Source organism: Clytia hemisphaerica, unplaced genomic scaffold (assembly GCF_902728285.1).
Source record: "Clytia hemisphaerica strain Z4C2 unplaced genomic scaffold, Clytia hemisphaerica genome assembly, whole genome shotgun sequence".
Classification (NCBI taxonomy): domain Eukaryota; kingdom Metazoa; phylum Cnidaria; class Hydrozoa; order Leptothecata; family Clytiidae; genus Clytia; species Clytia hemisphaerica.
In genome coordinates, this window is record NW_027104406.1 from 555114 (window position 1) to 573168 (window position 18055).

Below are 18055 nucleotides of genomic sequence, written 5' to 3' on the forward strand. Positions count from 1 at the left end.
TTTTCAAATACTGAAATTTTGTCGTGAAGAATTGAATTTGACAAAACCAAACCAATTTGTAAAAAAACGTCTCGGGTGAAAAAATCGAAAGTTGAAAATGATTTACAACCAGTTACAAAGAAGACAAAGGAAACAATAGTTTTATTCAGTCTCTTCTTTGTTAGTCTAATTTTTCTCTTAATGTATCGATTACACACGCGTTTACTTCATTAAGAGCTGAAATGGAAGTGGCCAGAGTAAATAAGCACATCCAGACTCAGCCGAATTATAGGTGTTCTAATAAAAAAAAATCGGCTAAAGTCAGTACCTTTTTAAAATCTGAAATCTGAGGCTCACATTTTTTTTAATCCGGGGGGGGGGGTACTACCCTTGTCGACCGACGGGGGTGCTCCGCTGAGGTTCGAAAAATGGACCCTTCGTGGGACTCGAAATTTGCGAAAAAAGTGACCCTGAACGGGACTAAAATTCCAAAATTTTCTACTTCTTCCCCAAATTTTCCAAAAATAGGCACCCTACGAGGGACTGATTTTTCTATTTTGGTGTTTTTGCGGCCCTACCTGGGGAATCGTGGAGGTTAAAAAAGGTACCCTAACCAGCGGAGCATCCCCATAACCCACCTTGCCCTAGTACCCCCCCCCCCCGGGTTCTTAATATGTTCTTAGATTTAGGCCAATTTCCAGCCTTCTTTTGAAATTGTTCTTATAAAAAAAGAGTGTAGTCAAATAGAAAAGGCCAGACAAAGACCAAAGAGTATCCGAAGAGTTAAATATTACGTAAAGGAAATTGCTCCAGCGTGAAATTTATGCCATAATGTATTTATAGAACCCAAAACTAAATTAAGCTGCAAAAGACCTGGAAACTAGACAGCAACAAATAACAATAAAACCGATGAAACACTACTTTTGAGCATCTGTTTTCCTGGAAAAGCAAGCGTGATAAAAAATTGGTTTGGTTTTGTCAATTTCAATTTCTTACGACACAATTTTCAGTATTTGAAAATATTATTTTCAATTTTCAATGCAAGAAGTTTATATTCGAAAATCAAAGATGATACTGGAAATTTCAGTTCTTTTCTGGCAATAAACAAAACAAAAATTGAAATTTGCAATCAAAATTCAATTTTCAATTTTTTAACTCGAAAATTGAAAATTGAATATTGCCATCGAAATTCAATTTTTTGACCAAAAATGTCGTCAAAAATTGAATGAACGAAACATGCACACACGATTAGGTGAGACCATTAATTTGTTGTACTACAGGCCTGACCGACCCTATTTTTTCAAAATAGAAAAAATGATAATATTTAAAAATAGAAAAAAATAATAATATTGAATTTGCAACTGAACAAGTTGAAAATCAATTTGTAAATTCATCCCAAAACTTAGATGAATTCAAAATATCACAATGGAAATGACACAAATGTCATTCATCAATAAAGAGGAAAAAGTCTGGTGCTTCAAAATGTTACAATTTTTTTAGATCTTGACCTTCTGACCCTAGAATTTCAGAGATTTAATTTTATTATATGCTGACTTGCTGACCAGGACTGACCCATACTGTATTCTTTGAAAGGCCTTCCTGTAGAACAATAAATAAAAATTGTTGTGCCTTATTTCAAAAAAATTATAGAATAGACCTTTTGTTATTTACGATTTCATATTGAATAATTAAAAACTCTAACATAAAACGATAAATCACTAATGTATAATTAGTTAAAGTGGATTCTAAATATTATCATGTCATTGTTTGATACTGAAGTCTGCTCTCAGAGTTTTTTATTCATTCTGACATGACATTGCAAATAGCAAAAGGTCTGTACTATGCTTTTCTTCCTTTTTTTCTGTATTTTTACACATGATAGTATGCAAAAAAAATCATCTCTCAGAAATTTTGACATTTTACTTGGTTTATTGTAAAACATTCCCCATTTTGTAAAGTAAAGGTGTAAGGTGAAGCATGACGCTACAGATCAAATCTGTGTTTTGACTGGACTCACCAACCTTTATGATTATAAGGGTACAGTCTGTTTTTTGCGACAACTCTTTTTAAATTCAAGATCCCCTGAGAGTGTTATAGTGTTTTCATCATACTTTAATATACGGCGTTTGTTTGTCATTAAATTTTTCGTTTACAACTTGCAATAATCGAGGAAGCTCTAGATCGCTTTGCAACTTATAAACATGACATTTACGGCTTTTTTTGTCACTCTCGTCTCTCGCATGTCTTTGCTATGCAAACAGAGTGGAGGGACGGAAGAGTTCTGAAACGCGCGCAACCCCTTTTATATTGAACCGTACATCCTGTGCCCAAGTTCAGGAGTTGCCATAAAGCCATTATGGTAATAACCGGGAGGGCACATTGCTATACATTGTATATATATTAATATACATTTTGTGCTTAATCTGAGGTTTACATTCAGTGTAATTTTTAAAACACATGACTACAATATGCAACGTTCCTCACTTTGACATTTTCTTGTTATGAACCCTCATTACGCTCTTTTTTTTATAAGAACCATGAACTTTGAGTTAAGCCTAGGCTTGTTCTTATTTTTTTCTATTGTCTAGAATAATAGACCTATTGTTTCAGTCTAAGCCTGATTGTTCTTATAAAAAAAGAGTGTATGCTGTTAACCCTTTCAGTACCGAGCCCTTTTTTCTATTTTTTTAGCCAATACTTTTTTATAAGCGTATCGTAATGCCCGAAGTTTTTATCATCTTATCCTGGAGATGAGCTTACTTGTTTAAATACAGCAGAGTCTCCATAACTCGAACCGCTATTACTCGAACGTCTCCTTAACTCGAACAAATTCGTTGGCAGCATGAAAATCTCCTAATAAACTCTTATAAAAAAACCTCCATATATCGAATGTTCCCCTTTTTTGGCTCCATAACTCGAATTTTGTTTTCCCTTCCTGAACTTGAAAAATATAAGCAATCTGATTGGCTAAGAGACAAACCATATTTCTTTTTTGAAGATTTTGATTTTTGGGCCTGGGGTCATGTTTTCATTTTTTTCAAAATCTTAAACTGCTACAATCAGACCTTTAAATAATAAATAATTCGAAAGTTACTGAAGTCGAGCCCAGTGCGGTGCGCAAGCCTGGACGGCCTCAAATTGAAACGTTTTTTTTTTTTACGATCAGGCAGTCCATCTGCAAGTGTAAGGGGAAATATTTAGTCGCATTTGTGCGAATCTTGTTTTCACCTCAAGAGAATTACATCATGCTTATAAAAACGCGCATGACAGCTGTGTAGAAATTTAAATTTTATCATTTAAAGTCATCGAAACGACTGGGACCAAATTTATAAGTTACCAAGGTAACGGCATATAATAATGATTGTCTTATTTTCATTAATAGATTATAGATTTTTCATCGAGCAGAAGGGATTGATTTAGAAAGGTCGATTGGTAGCAATTTTTTTCAAGGAAAATTTTTTAATTATAATTCTCAAAGTTATTTTTGAAAAAAAGAAGCGAAAAAATAGCTTTAATTTAAAAAAAGATGATAAAAGGGGAGATAAAAGGCACTAGGATATAGAAGTCTAAATATAAGTTTTTAAACGTTTGCTAAGCTGGACATGAAACAAGATATTTGAAAAACTTATGACTTGTTTTAATGATTAACAGTCGCTTTTCGAAGGACTTAAAGCTTTGGATTATATTGTTCAATATCAATAAAAAAGTCGTGTGACTTTAAAATTATCCATAATTTTAATAAGGAAAACGAAAATTTCTAACAATCTTGAGTAATAATTTTTTTTTAAATGTTTCCATTTTAGATTTAGTTTGAAAAAATGGAACATTCTAAGAACACAACGACTTATTTAAGACTTGGTAGATTCTTCGATCCTAAGATTACTGAAGTTAAACCTATAAGTTCGATGGGATTGGCAATCTTGAATGACTCATTGTCTCACTTAGTTAGCAACAAATCCAGATTTGAATGGAATGCTCCAGTTATAGTGGAAATCTATCTTTACTGGTGTAAAATTGCTGCCGGGTTAATCATATTTTTGAATCTAATAGCTTTCATTTTGATTGTTAAGAAATGGAAAAAAGTGGGTCGCATACACACGACCAAATATTTCCTTAATATACAATTAACTCATTTAGCATTCGCTATTGTAGCCTGTCTTGAAGGTTCACGTATCACTAGATTAGAAATCATTTTGAGTAATGGTTTTATATTAGTGCTTTTCGTAACTATGATCTGTTCAAATATCGACCGTTATTTAGCTATATGTCATCCATTTCGCTACCAAAAGACAGCTACGACAAAAAAGACAATCGGCTTAATCATCACAATATGGATCTTTGCTATCATCTTTGTTTTGAATATGTATTTCCAAGGTTACAAACGACGCGCGAATTTTCTCATCCTTACGATCACAACAACTTCAACGTTAAGTATTGCTATGGTCGTTCTTACGTATTCAAACATTGCAATTTGGTTGGTTGCTAAGCGACACGTAAGCTGCATAGCACGTCATTCTGTTGACGCCAATACGCAAAATAAAGAAAAAATCCGACGTAAGCAGTTACGTAAATCTACGTTGACTTGTATGTTAATGGTCACGTCATTTCTGGTATTCTGGTCTCCGTTTTTGATATATTTATTAATCGCGTTATCTAATCCAAAAATCAAAAAGTTAAATTGGGGCGAAACTTTATCGCGAATTACGATAATGATTATCCATTTAAACCCTATATCAGACCCCATTATTTTTGTGCTGCTTAATAAATCCTTGAGGAAGACAATTAAAGAACCATGGTTCAAAAATCCTGATGCAATGGACAGTGGTTCGGCTGTCTCTAACACTGTTGAAAGTAAATAACGCATATTAGATTGTCCTGGTTAAGTATCAAGTAACTACAGTCTATCCCAAAAAGCGGAAAAATTTATATTCGAAAATAAAATCTTCAAAGCGCATTATCTAAACTGGGTTTAGAAAAATTGAAATAAGATTAAGATTCACTGTTCAATCAATAATATCAAATTCCCAAGATGATTGAATAGGTTTTGGAGATTCAAATATTAAGTAAACAAGTCATTAAACTTGGCATAAATAATAATAAAGGATTTTACTTTAATAAAAATTAGTCCACTTTTTTCGGGACACACTGTAGACTACCTACGATTGAAATGCAGAATATATTTGGCAACGAGCAAAAGAAATTTTTTTACGAATCATAAGTTTTAATTATTTTAAGTGTTATTTATTTTTATTTATTTACAATTATTTATATATCACATAACTATGTTGTTTTAATAATATTGAACATTTGATCTTCAGTTAACCACTTTTTCATGAGAATTAACTGAAACCTGAGAAGGAAAACTCCCAATTCGATTGATTGTACCACACATATATACAGCCCCTTCTCACAGACCCGGTGGGCCAGCGGGGGTAAATTTAACAGATTGACAAAATTCGATGGGATTGATATTCCCAGGTTTTTTTAATGGCTGAGAATTTGAATTCCATTGTTTTTGAGCCAGAAAATTCGGCGAGGATAGCATTTTTTTTGCAGTGAGGATTTGCTTACAGAGTATCTTATTATTTTAGTGTTGACAGAAAATAGAGTATGATTTTCCACTAGGGAAGATATTTTGACAAATTTTTCCAATGGGAAGGGGTCCCAGTGTGTCTGTGAGAAGAGGGTGAATTATTTTTTTCCTCGTCAATTTAATTGCATTTGACAGTAAGTTACATACCTCAATACAGCAACCTTGTTATGTTAATTTCACCACACTAATCTCATTCCCAATGTTTTACAAATAAGGTCTTGGTGCAGTTGTACAACATTGGTTTGGACATTGTTCAATACAAGAGCTCTGGCAAATCGGTGGACAATATGCTCTTTGCTGAGATTGTTGGTAAAATGAATATGAAGAAGTCCTTTGTGGTGCTATTGCTGCATATTGCGATAATGGTTGCTGCTGCTGTTGTGGATAAGGAGTGCAGCAAGATCTACGACACACGATGGGTGTACATACTTTCGAACAAAGTGCTGGACAATTTGATGTAAAACCTTGGAGAAGGTTAGCTGCATAGTTACTTTGTTGTTTTAGAATCTTAATTTTCTCTGAAATGTCTCGTCCATAGCTGGTTAGCTTCGGGAATGTGCTTAATGGTCTAGCAACGTTGGTATTGACTGTTTGAGTGTTGGTGAACGTTGAGAGTTTAGGAGAAACATTTCGTTCAGGTTGTATTAATGGTAATTGAAGCTTTGGCAATTTCCTAGCACCAGGGGCACAGCATTTATCTTTACACTGCGGCGCACAGATGGTTTTGCAACTAAGAGGACAGCTGTAAGGATTATTGCAGCATTCTGCTGGACAATATGCACTGCACGTCCAGAAACAACTCCATGGACACTGGAAAGGCTCGTGGACTGAAGAAGAAGGAAGGAAAAAGAACGAATTGAGAGGAATTCAAACTTCAAACTTTCATCAGAATATCGCTTAAAAGTTGCCGGTTTGGAAATCAACTTTCCTTTTAAATTCAAACCTCTCTGGCTTCTTAAGTTCAAATTTGAAAATCCTCTATTTTCTACAGAGTTACTTGGGAGAAAAGTATCTTTTTTGATATAATAGTTATTATCCAACTATAACAGTTTAAGCATCAATAAACAACAAGGTTGCTTACCGCTTGGTTTGTTTGACAACAATGTTGCATCACTTCGTCCATGAGAATTCTCAGTAGATATATCTTTATCAATAGATTTCACCTTCTTTCCTTTCTTTTTGTTCTGTTGAGAAGCCTCTATAGCAGCTTTTTCTTCTTTCTTATGCTCCACATCAGCTATCTCTTTAGCAATTTTCTTTAATCTGGCCATCATGTCATGGTCTTTAGATTGTTTTGATTTTTTAGCTTGTTTAAATTTCTTCTTTGTTTTGTTGTTTTTATCATTTTTCTGGTGAATGACTTTGTCTCTTCCTTGAAAGCCTATAAAAGAATTGCAAGAATACGTGTTTTTTTATATAAGAACAAAGTTTAAAGAACACAAGGCTGCGAGGTTAAAAATTTAAGAACATTCTGATACATTTTAAAAAATGTAAAACAAGAAAATTAGACCAATGAAAACGCTGAAAATATGAATACGTTTTGAAAATATTTAGGCTTAGAACCAAAATAAAAAAGCCTTCATAGCACCCATTCTTACGTGTAGTAGGTTCTAGAAAAGATTTCAAAGCACATGGTCCTTTAAAATGCAAATTTCAGGGTAAGACAATCTCTATGGCTCTATCATAGCAGTCAATTCAGCCATAAAAAAAATTCTCTAGTCATCCAAGCATCATCAAAATTCTTGATAATAGGCAAGATATTGACACGTTTGAGCTTTCACCAGTAACTAATTTAGAAACACTCAGGGTAATAAAACATTTGAACGATTCTAAGTCAGTCAGCGGTGATATTCCTACTAAGATCATAAAGCTAGCCAAATTTGTTTGTGCTCCTACACTGACAGCGTGTTTCAACCACAGTATTGAATCACAACATTTTCCTGATAGCTTGAAGCAGGCTGATATAATTCCAGTCCATAAAAAGAAAACCCGCACAGCGCGAAACATAGCTGAATACGGGAGTATGTCGATTTCTGTTTTGATACGCATCCGTGAGTATACAGTGCCGTATACGAATAAAACGTATATGGAGTATAAATTTTCCCGTAAACATATCATTAGGATTTATATTCCCGGTTACGTTATATTCTTTTCGGATAACCCATTATAGGTATACTGTGTTCAGATATCATTTTATACTCTATGGGTGTCGCTACACTCACGCCCGTTCAAAGTAAAAACATTCGCCCTTACTAGGTTCCAGCTCCTTTTTTGATTTTATCAAACGCACATAAACAACAAAGCAGTCTTCTAGAATTTGGCGGCAAGCAAGATGGCGGAAAGTTCCCATTGAACTTAAGGTTTGAAGCAGTTGAAGTAACACGAAGGACTTTATTGTCAAGAATAACAGAATTTACTCCAAGCTAAGTATATTTTATTATTTCTTTACAACTACTATTGTTTTTTTGGGATTAAAGAAAGTTGTTAAAAGATGATAAGAAAGATTTAAGGCAGAAAAAAGGTATACTGTTTGAAATGTTTTATGGCTTTTGATGCATTTTTTTTCAAGGACGATGTTGATATTATTTTATTGCTGTACATTATATGCTGCATTGTATAGTAAAGAGAAAAGAAAGCTTGAATGGTTGAATTACAGATTTTGAAAATAATTTTTCAGATTACTGTAGCTAGCTAGAGGATTCTGTTTTTATGTTGTGTTGTGTTTGTATTCTCTTTATTTTAGTTTTACACATATTTTGATTTTGTCCATATTATAGTAAAATTCTTTTAATGTATGTAAATTTTTGAACAAATATTTCCACTTACGACTTATGGCAAATGCAAAAACTAAATTTGAGTCGATTTGTTGATTAGAGATGGATCATTATTTCTCCCTTAGATCTTTTTGAAACACTGTAATATCTGGCATATGTGTAGTCATCAAGCATGCCAAACACATATCAGCATTAGCCATTCAATAGAGTGTCAAAATGTGGACATAACTTTGTTTTAAAACTAAGGGACTAGCTTATGATTGTAATCTTTTGAACAATACATAATCTTTGAAATTCTTTTGAATCAGATGTGCATGTTGTTAGTCATTTTAATGCCAAAACAACATCAACAGTCAAAACATTCTAAACCATGTTTAAACTGTAGAAATTATGATTCAATTGGACTTTCATTTTTTTGTTTTGTTTTTTGTGATTACTTTCAAAGCTTCTCAATTGTCTTAAAAAAAATGGAAAGCATAATGCTAAAGTAGTTTAAAAAAGAAAGCCTTGTGTACTACAACTTCTGAATAATATTTTTGTAAACTAAATAATTTCGTTTGAGATAAATTTGTTCTGCAAAGTTTTTTTGTGCATGAAAGTTATCTGACGAGGTGTTGAGATTTTCTCTACTAGGCAAGTTAAATTTTTTTTAGATAAATCTTTAATTATAAGTGCAATTTTATGCTAATCAGTAACCAGTCAGTTAGCCATGGGCAGATATATTTTGGATTGCATTTTCCATTATCCTGTTTAGCCTGAATTTCTTGGTTGTAAACTTTTTTTGATCTTTCCCCTATTAACTCTGCCTAAATCCTTGTTGTAAAGCCATGGCATGGCCAAAAAATCTATAGCTTCACCCAACAATTGAATTAACACTTTTTGTTATTAATGCTAATAATTATAAAGTATTTATATTTATTTTTTATTTTAGCACTAAAGTGATGTTGCGTGTACATGGACATTGTTTGAATTTCAAGGAAATTAACCCTAAACTAAGTAAGTAATTATTATGTTGCAACATGGTCTTACTCAGTATCTTGACTCTCAAAGTTTTATTTTACTTCCTCTCCAATGAAGAAAGTGATCAGTAAAAGACTACTATAAAAGGATAGAAATTCTTTCCCTGTTGGTTTTTGATAGAAATGTTCATCCCCACTGTGAGAATAAGTTCCACCGGGGCACTGAGACAGGGGTGTTATCAATAAAAACAAAGCTTAAGAAGTAAAAAGTTAAAATACCTGGACTTTTCATCAGTGAAATATTTTTCCCTAAAATGTCTATCAAAAAAATTCGAATCACCTCTAGATATGATTCTCAATAAGTTTGCGCAGTCTTTAAATGTAACTTTTCAAATTGGTGGCTCCTCCCAAATGTTTTCATCAAAAGTTGCAAAAGACACCCCTTTCTCACTGCCCCTTTGGAACTTTTGCTTTCAGTGGGGATAAAAGCTTTCATCAAAATCCCAATGGGAATAGAAATTATATTGTTCCAAGGTTAAAAGATCCAGTGGGGATGGTTTTTGATTGCAATTTTTAAACATTGAATTTAGAATGGGGATGAAATGTAGGTCAATTTTTATAGTGTGACTGGAATCTCACGGTAATTTTCCATCGGGGACGAAGACAAATTTCTTGCCAAATTTCCCAACGGAGCTTTGACGTGGCTTTGACCTATTATTAGAACACATACCGTTTGGTCCCTCAAGTGTAAGGTTTTACTTATGATGTAAAGTACGATTTAGCTGGTGAGGAACTTAAGATGTCACTTAAACTATAAGATTTTGTTTTTGTTCCTTTTTAGGAGTTACAAATCCTTTTGTCTGCACAAGTGAAACCAACTGGTTAACCGAGGTAAGAATAAATATTTTTGAGTTATCTTCGATTACTTACATGTAATAACTATATTGAGAAATGTACAATTTTTGATTGTTTTTCATAAGGCAAAAGGATCTAATATGGTTAACACTTTGTTTCACTTTTCAAAGATATTTAACCATATGAACATTTGAGCTGATTTGTAACTCTCGAATAGCGCTCTGCAACGCATACGTCATAATTATTACTTTTTTTACATTTGTACGAGTTGTAATGCGGCTCAATTAAAGATACGTGCAAGTTCTTATATATCTTTTCTCAAATGATGCAATTAATGTGCAAAAGAAACGCGAAAGGATTGGAGCTCGTATAAACACATCAAGAAGAGTAATGATTATGTCAAAAGTGTGCGCTATATAAACCTTGAAAGATGCTTACCCTATTTCCCATTCAAGCTGCCAAATTGACAGAATTTTGGAACTCCTTCTGAAAATTTTATTTTGTCTTTCAGCTATCACTTGGAACTTTGACGTAAAGAAATTATTAAACAGTTGAACAAGACAATATTTTGGCTGGTGATGAATAAAGATTCGGATGCCAGCGACTCTAATATAAGCATAATGATCAAATGATTGATAAATATATACTGTATTGTGTCACAGACCCGGTGGTACTTCTACATACTGTAAAAATCAGCAAATTGTACCCGGTTAGAGAAAAACCCTGACTTTTCACCCACCCGGTAATCTATAATGAAGGTTTATCTCTGAAGCTGTAACCCACCTTTTTTATAAGGACCAACGTTTTTTTAGCCTTAGGATGTTCTTAACTTTTTTTTTCTTTTAAAAGCCTAAGAATATTTTTATTTTCATCTCTTAGTGGGTATTTTATTCATTTTCTGAGAAATTGGGTCTGAAATGTTCTTACATTTTAACAAAAGAAGCCTTATGTTCTTATAAAGAAAACATGTGGAATTACACAATCGTTTAAGACAAGCGATCTTTCATTCCCATCGTAATTTGTTCTTAAATTGTTCTTATTTTTTGGAATTTTTGAGCCTCATTGTTCTTATAAAAAGAAGTGTATGTTTTTCACCGGGTTACTGATACAGGGTTGTTGAAATTTTGTACTGTCGATTTAGTTGTTCGATCGGTTCGAGGATACTTTTAAAGGGACATTACAGTAGTAAAATGTAAACATTGCGCGAGCCACGTGTCTTTAAAAAGAACAATTAAAATCACGTGTCCAAAACAAACTTGTAAAACAATTGAAAAATCAAAATTAGCCATATTTGGTTTGATTTTTTATTTTGACATGTGACATTTGTTTTGATTTGTATCCGCTGCATACAGTTTGTTTACAAACTTCGCAAGTACTGTTATGTCCCTTTAACACAATCAATAAATTATTTACCTCTATTTTTATCTCATTAAACATTTCAGATTTGTTAAATAATTTTTTGTACGCTCTGCTTGAAAAAAAAACTTCATTGAAATATTTTTGTCTTTAATCGTTTTATTTTTCTTCCTCGTAATTACAGTACAGTGCTCTTTTTTGCAAACAAGATTCTCTCGTCTCCTTCAGTACTCAATGAAAGGTTATCAAAAAATATCTATACAGCAAATTTTGAAAAGGTTTGTGCTAATAAAAAACATCTTCCTCTTTTGTTTTTGTATACTGGAGTATAATACTATAATACAGAAAAATGAAAAACTCTTGAAACCCTATCATTCTCCCGTTTTCATATACAAGAGGTATAATGTAATATATTGAGTAGTACACGGTTTCCCTTATTCACGTTGCATACGTATCAGGAATATACAGATATATACGGAATAAAATATACGGTCAATATGAAAGATAAATCATACGTATCCGATATACTATACTCCACGGATATGAATTCAGGGGTATATAACAATATGCGGAGTCTCACTTTGGAGTATGTGGTAACACGGATATTATAATATGCGGGATCAAAATTGTAAAATATATTACAGTATATTTTATATCTGCGGTAAAATGTAATAAAAAAATCGTACCGGATATCGACCCTTTTCACACTGTGCCGGGGGGGGGGCACTCGATCTGAAAACGACCATACGTTCGGGCCAAAATTTGGCTTCTAAAATCGGACCCTTACAGTGCAGTGAATTTCCATGAAAAATCATACCCTTGCAGTGCACTTTTTCAAAATTTTTGCAATTTTCCAAGAAAATGTGGAATTATTCCTCCAAAATTGACCAATTTTGTGCCAATTTTACCAAAAAATTGGCCTTTTATCACAATTTCCTACCCTTACAGTGCAGTTCAGTGCAGTTTTGTAATTTCCTACCCTTACAGTGCACTAGCTGAACTATGAAAAACCTACCCTTAAGGGCCGAACGTCTGGTAGGTCATTTCCCCCGGAAAGAAAAGGAAGCACGATAAGGATAACTACAGACCCGTCAGTTTGCTCCCTTCCCCGGCTAAAATCTTTGAAAAACTAATCTCGAAACAATTAAACATCTTTCTTGAGTCCTTTTTCTCTACAAAACTCTGTGGTTTTCGCAAACAGTATAGCACACAGAGTGCTCTACTAAACATGTTGCGAAAATGGCAGACGTCTCTTTCTACTTCTAGTAAAATTGGAGCAATTATGATGGATTTGTCGAAAGCCTTTGACTGTTTGCCTCATGATCTTCTAATCGCAAAACTTCACGCTTATGGACTTGGACGTAAAAGCCTCGCTGTTATTCATAGTTATCTTTCAGATAGGGATCATCTTACAGTAATTGGCTACCTTTGGTATTTGGAGTGCCACAAGGATCTGTTTTAGGTCCAATTCTTTTCAATGGTTTTATTAACGATTTGTTTTACTTTGTAAATGAAGATGACCTCTGTAACTTCGCCGATGATAATACTTCTCACAAATGTGCTTCTTCCTTGCAAGAAGTCATTGAAGCTTTGTATTTAGACTTGAAAATCATTCTCACCTGGTTTGAACAAAACTCTCTTGTAGCGAACCCGGAGAAGTTTCAGTTGTTATTTCCAGGTACAAAAAACGCAAATATATCTCTTGACATAGGAAATTTTAAACTTAAATCTTCTGAGAATGTTAAACTTCTTGGTGTAACCATCGACAGTGCTTTATCATTTTATCCTCATATTCAGGATCTATGTAACAAAGCCTCTCAAAAAACTAAAACTATCCTCAGAATTAGATCATATCTAAACCAAGAGCAGGCAGACTTAATATTTAATAGTTTTATATTATCTACTTTTAAATATTGCCCTCTCATTTGGATGTTTTGCAGTAAAATGGCCCACAATCTTTTGACTGAAGCTCATTACAGAGCCCTTAGGGCTAAGCAAAATCTTCTCCATCTTGATTATGATGAGCTTCTGGTCGAAGCAAATTGTGTGTCCATTCATACTCAACATCTCCAACTCATGCTAGTGGAGGTTTATAAGAGCGTCAACAATATTGGAAATAAATTGGGCTGGAACAATTTTGAAATCATCCAGCGTGATACTGAGAACGAGGATGAGGATGTGGATTCCCCACATGCTCCAAAACTCAGAAGAGGCGCTCAAACTAAACTTCCTCTACCAAAAAATGCAGTTTGCTTGAACTCCTTCAATTATCGGGCAGGACAGGCTTGGAATAGACTGCCAAATGAGATTAAAACATCAGACTCATTAGAGTGCTTTAAAACCAAAATTTTGAAAGCAAAAATATATTGTTCTTGCAAACTGTGTTCAATATGTACTAGTTATCGCATGACTTCGAGTGCAATACGAGAAATATTTTACGAGTACCGAGATTTTTCCGTAATATTTTTCCGAGCCTTTAGGCGAGGAAAAATATCGGTAAAATCTCGGAACGAGTAAAATATCGAGTATTGCACGAGAAGTCATGTGATAACTAATTTATTGTCGACTCAAAAAAATTGTCCTGATAAAAATCTCTTTTTGTTTTTGTTTTAAAACTTACTTCCGCCTTGCTTCTTTCTTCTGTGTAGTTTCGAATGTTTTTATTCGAAAATCTAATTCGAACGTTAGATTCGAACAAAAAAATTCGATATGTTCCCGCAGAAAATATTCATACAAAAACAAAACAGAAAAGCATTTTTCGATCATTTTCGACCCAGAAGTTTTGTTTTGAAGAGTTGCAGATTTTTCAGAGATGTATTTGAAAGTTTCTAGATTGATAATTCAAAATGCAGATGGTGTACAGTATTGTTTCGATAGACAAGAAACCCCCCTTCATCATTGGATTAATCAGATTGATAATATTCAGTCTTTTTCAATGTTTTTGTTTCGATGCATGGAAAAGAATAGCAGAGGAAAGGAGTTCCATGATGGAAATGTATGCTTGTAATAATGGTTAAAGAACAACATTTTTTTCAAGAGCAAAACAATTTGGATATTGGAAATTTTATCGTCAAGCTTTAATTGTTTCGAATTTTAGAAGGAAGATGTATAAATGATTGTTGAGTTTACAATTCAAGGACGTACCTCGTCAAGAAGGAAAATTAGGAGAGAACTTTTTCAAAAATCACCACTTCCCTTGCTACGTTATGAGAAATCTTACTGGCAAACATTCAAGAATCTCAAGTTTTTTGTATGCATTGATAAAAAACTGTTTGGTTACATACGGACGAATTTTATACCAAAAGCTGAAAATATTTGGGTCGTGTCAAGTAGTTTTACAATTTCTTATTTTATCAGATTTGATTTTAGTGTCTTTTATGGGAGAACTCCAAAGTAAAAGTTAATCTGAACATATTTTTGTTGCGTTTTTCCCTTTGATTCGCAAGCCAGTTTCTCCGAAAGTCAGTTCTTTTCGGCTGTTTTGTTTTGATTTTTCTCCCGCCGCTTACCCAGTCCCCCAAAAGTCAACGCGGTCATATTTCCAGACTAAAGAAATATGAAATATCGCAAATATCTCGATGCTCTCGACCAATCAAAACGCTGATATTTTTTTGGGTCGGCAATAATTTAATGATTTTAATATTTTAATTTTGATAATATTATTTACTATTCAGTAAGTATTAAATTGTTATGTTGGTTTTAATTAGTCTTTTTGTACTATTTTTGTTTCGTACCAACGATAAATAAAGAATAAATAAAAAAAAAATAAAAAAGAAAGTACAAAAATACAAAAATCAAGTTCCAAACAGTCTTAAGGTGCAATTTTGACAATTTTTTCTAACAGGAGGAGGTTCTGCAGTACTTTAGCAAATGCCACAATTCTAACACTACAAACCTTTATGATTCTCTTCTTTAACTACAAAAGCAGTTGAGGGGTTGATTCCTTCTTTGAAGACAACATTGTTACCAAAGTTTGCTGCATTCTCTGAAGATATCTTTCCTCTCTTGTTACCTGGAATATGAAGAGAATCAAAGGTTGTTGTTATTATTATCATTATTATTATTCACCAACACAATCCGAATACTTAAATCAGAAACAGCATAGTCAAATAAACTTTTTCTTGTAAGAATAAAGTATATAAGAACAAAAGACTTCTAGGCACTTCTAGAAACGTTCTAAGGTTTTACAGATCCTAAAGCATACAATTTGCAGACCCTAAAGGTCAAAAACCAAACTCTTGCTACCTGGAATATGAAGAGAATAAAATGTTGTTATTATTCACCAACACAATCCAAATACTTTCAATCTTATGTCGATTTCATCAAGAAGCCGCATAGACAAATACACGTTTTCTTATGAGAACAAAGTATAGAAAAAAACGTAAGACTTCTAGGCGAAAAATCTAAGAACATTCTAAGATCAAAAGGCTTTGTTGACTGTAAAGCACGCAATTTCTAGGGAAATATGACAAAAAATACTTAAAGAGAAATACTTAAAATAAGAACATCTTAAGATAATTTAGGCGTAGAACCCCTGGGGGGGGGGGTACTTAGGCAAAATGGGTACCGAGTATGTGCGAGCCATAAGGGTACCTTTTCTCATTCCTCAAAAGTCTCTCAAAGGGGTACAAATTCAAAAGTTAGTCTCTGAAAAGGTCCCAAAACCACGAAAATCAAAAATTTCTCTCTCAAAGGGTCACGATTTCCAAAAATTTTGACCAAAATTTGGTGAAAATCAAACCAAAATTTGGAAAAAATGGACCAAAATTTAGGAAAAAGTCTCTCAAAGGGTCCCAAAATCACCAAAATTTTGTCTCTCAAAGGGTCGATTTTCGATTTTCGGCTCGGACATACCCGTCACCTCGCAAACCTAGTACCCCCCCCCCCCGGGGTAGAACCAAAAATGTTAAAAACATCCGAAGGCATCAAAATCAAAATGACCGTCTTATGAAAAAAAGAAAAAAAATATCTTTGCTTAGAATGCAAACAATATGAAAATGAAAATACCTTTCTGGTGGCTTTGGTGATCATCAACAGAATCATCACCATCATCATTGGTGGAGACAGCTTCTTCAGAGTTAGTTTCTGGTGAATCACCAAGCGATGGCATGGATGGTGAGATCTTTGAACGTCGTGTGTGTGATGATGCTGATGAAGAGACTAAGAAAAGACAAAAAAATCAAATCAAAACTTCAAAGCTTCTTTTAACAACAAGATAAAGAAAACTGTTTTATTGGTTACTTTTGGAAGATCTAACTTTCTCCAATAGCGCTCCGCGTCATCACACTTCATACTTATTTCAATTAGAAATTTGTACGAGTTCCAATCCCACAGTTCATTTCGAAATAATTGGAAAACTGTGAATGCTGTTACATTTCTTTTGATATTATAATTAACACAAAGGAGGATGGGATCGCAAGTCGTACAAACGAATAAATTTGTGCAGATTTGTTACTATTGCTATAGTGCTATACGATCTTAACAAATGACCGGTTAGTGAGGGCTGTACTGAGAAATATTGCCCGAGGTCATTTCTGACGTCAGAAATTATTGTTTTTTTTTGGGCTGTACTGAAATATTGCCCTCGGTCAACGCAATATTGACCTCGGGCAATATTTCTCAGTACAACCCTCACTAACCGGTCATTATTAATACAATAATGACCGGTTAGTGAGGGCTGTACTGAGAAATATTGCCCGAGGTCAAGTAACGACCGAGCTTGCGAGGTTGTTGCGTTGACCGAGGGCAATATTTCCAGTACAGCCCGAAAAAAACCGGTCATTATTGTATTTGTTAACTGTTTCCTTCAACTTTGATTGATTTTTAGCGCTTTATCCAGGAAAAATAGCGAAATAAAGCAGAAAAAACAAGCGAAAAGAGATAAAAAATTGCTATAATTTCTGACGTCAGAAATAAAAAATGAGAGAAATGATGTCAACGCATTGTTCATTTTCCTTTGAAAAAGTGACGTCACAATGAATTTTCCTAACGACGGGCAACTTTGGACAATGTAGGCCCGTCGTCATGCGAAAAGAACCAATTGCATTGCGCAAAAAGCCATGTAGCCCGCTTCGAAAAAGTAACCGGTTAACAATGTATTAATGTAGGCCCGCCGTCATGCGAAAAAAACCAATTGCATTGCGCAAAAAGTCGTGTAGCCCACTTCGAAAAAGTAACGGGTTAACAAGAAAGAATAAAAACCCAATACAAAAGCTTACTCAGCGGATATCATAATTGGTAGCTTACCATGTTTCTTCTTGCACTGAACCATACAGATCACCACACATAATAAAACAAATATAATTTTCATTTTAAAACTTTGATTATACAACAAAAATTAAATCAGTTTCGATTTGATTTGTAAAGGAAATATTAAACTTCTCGCGACCAGGAAAGATTCTTAACCAATTGATCAAGCATAAAACTGTACTGAAAATGAGTAAAGGAGTAAAATACCACTTAAACATATTGTTTGTAAATGTTACAAATACTGAAACACTGTTTGACTCAAAAGGGTCCTTCAAATTCACGTTTTTTTA

The 18055-nt window shown here is 33.7% G+C and overlaps 2 protein-coding genes and 1 long non-coding RNA gene across 5 annotated transcripts; 2 read left to right on the forward strand and 1 right to left on the reverse strand.

The window, feature by feature from the left end:
* Window positions 1-3818: 3818 nt before the first annotated feature.
* On the forward strand, window positions 3819-4927 carry LOC136820016 (melanocortin receptor 5-like). Its single transcript, XM_067076255.1, has one exon. The coding sequence runs from the start codon at window positions 3885-3887 to the stop codon at window positions 4836-4838; it is 954 nt and encodes a 317-aa protein (XP_066932356.1). The 5' UTR covers window positions 3819-3884; the 3' UTR covers window positions 4839-4927.
* A 765-nt stretch (window positions 4928-5692) lies between these two features.
* Window positions 5693-17884, reverse strand: LOC136820014 (uncharacterized). The gene is made up of 5 exons (XM_067076252.1): window positions 17763-17884; window positions 16524-16676; window positions 15412-15528; window positions 6654-6953; window positions 5693-6399 (listed from the first exon to the last, which is right to left on the reverse strand). Exons 1-5 carry the CDS (start codon window positions 17824-17826, stop codon window positions 5777-5779), a joined length of 1257 nt encoding a protein of 418 aa, XP_066932353.1. The 5' UTR covers window positions 17827-17884; the 3' UTR covers window positions 5693-5776.
* On the forward strand, window positions 7570-10823 carry LOC136820030 (uncharacterized). 3 transcript variants are annotated; one of them, XR_010848515.1, is made up of 5 exons: window positions 7570-7623; window positions 7829-7999; window positions 9278-9342; window positions 10147-10196; window positions 10672-10823. It is a non-coding gene; the product is annotated as an uncharacterized lncRNA (long non-coding RNA). The 3 variants fall into 3 exon arrangements; XR_010848514.1 differs by having other exon boundaries at window positions 7570-7999; XR_010848513.1 differs by lacking the exons at window positions 7570-7623; window positions 7829-7999 and having other exon boundaries at window positions 8006-9342.
* Window positions 17885-18055: the final 171 nt, after the last annotated feature.

Coding starts and splice junctions, on each gene's coding strand:
- LOC136820016 (XM_067076255.1), top strand. CDS start 3,885: ATGGGATTGGCAATCTTGAATGACTCATTGTCTCACTTAGTTAGCAAC.
- LOC136820014 (XM_067076252.1), bottom strand. CDS start 17,826: ATGAAAATTATATTTGTTTTATTATGTGTGGTGATCTGTATGGTTCAG. Junction 15,529..16,523: donor TCACCAAAGCCACCAGAAAG/GTATTTTCATTT, acceptor TTCATATTCCAG/GTAACAAGAGAGGAAAGATA. Junction 6,954..15,411: donor TAAAGAAGAGAATCATAAAG/GTTTGTAGTGTT, acceptor ATTCTTTTATAG/GCTTTCAAGGAAGAGACAAA.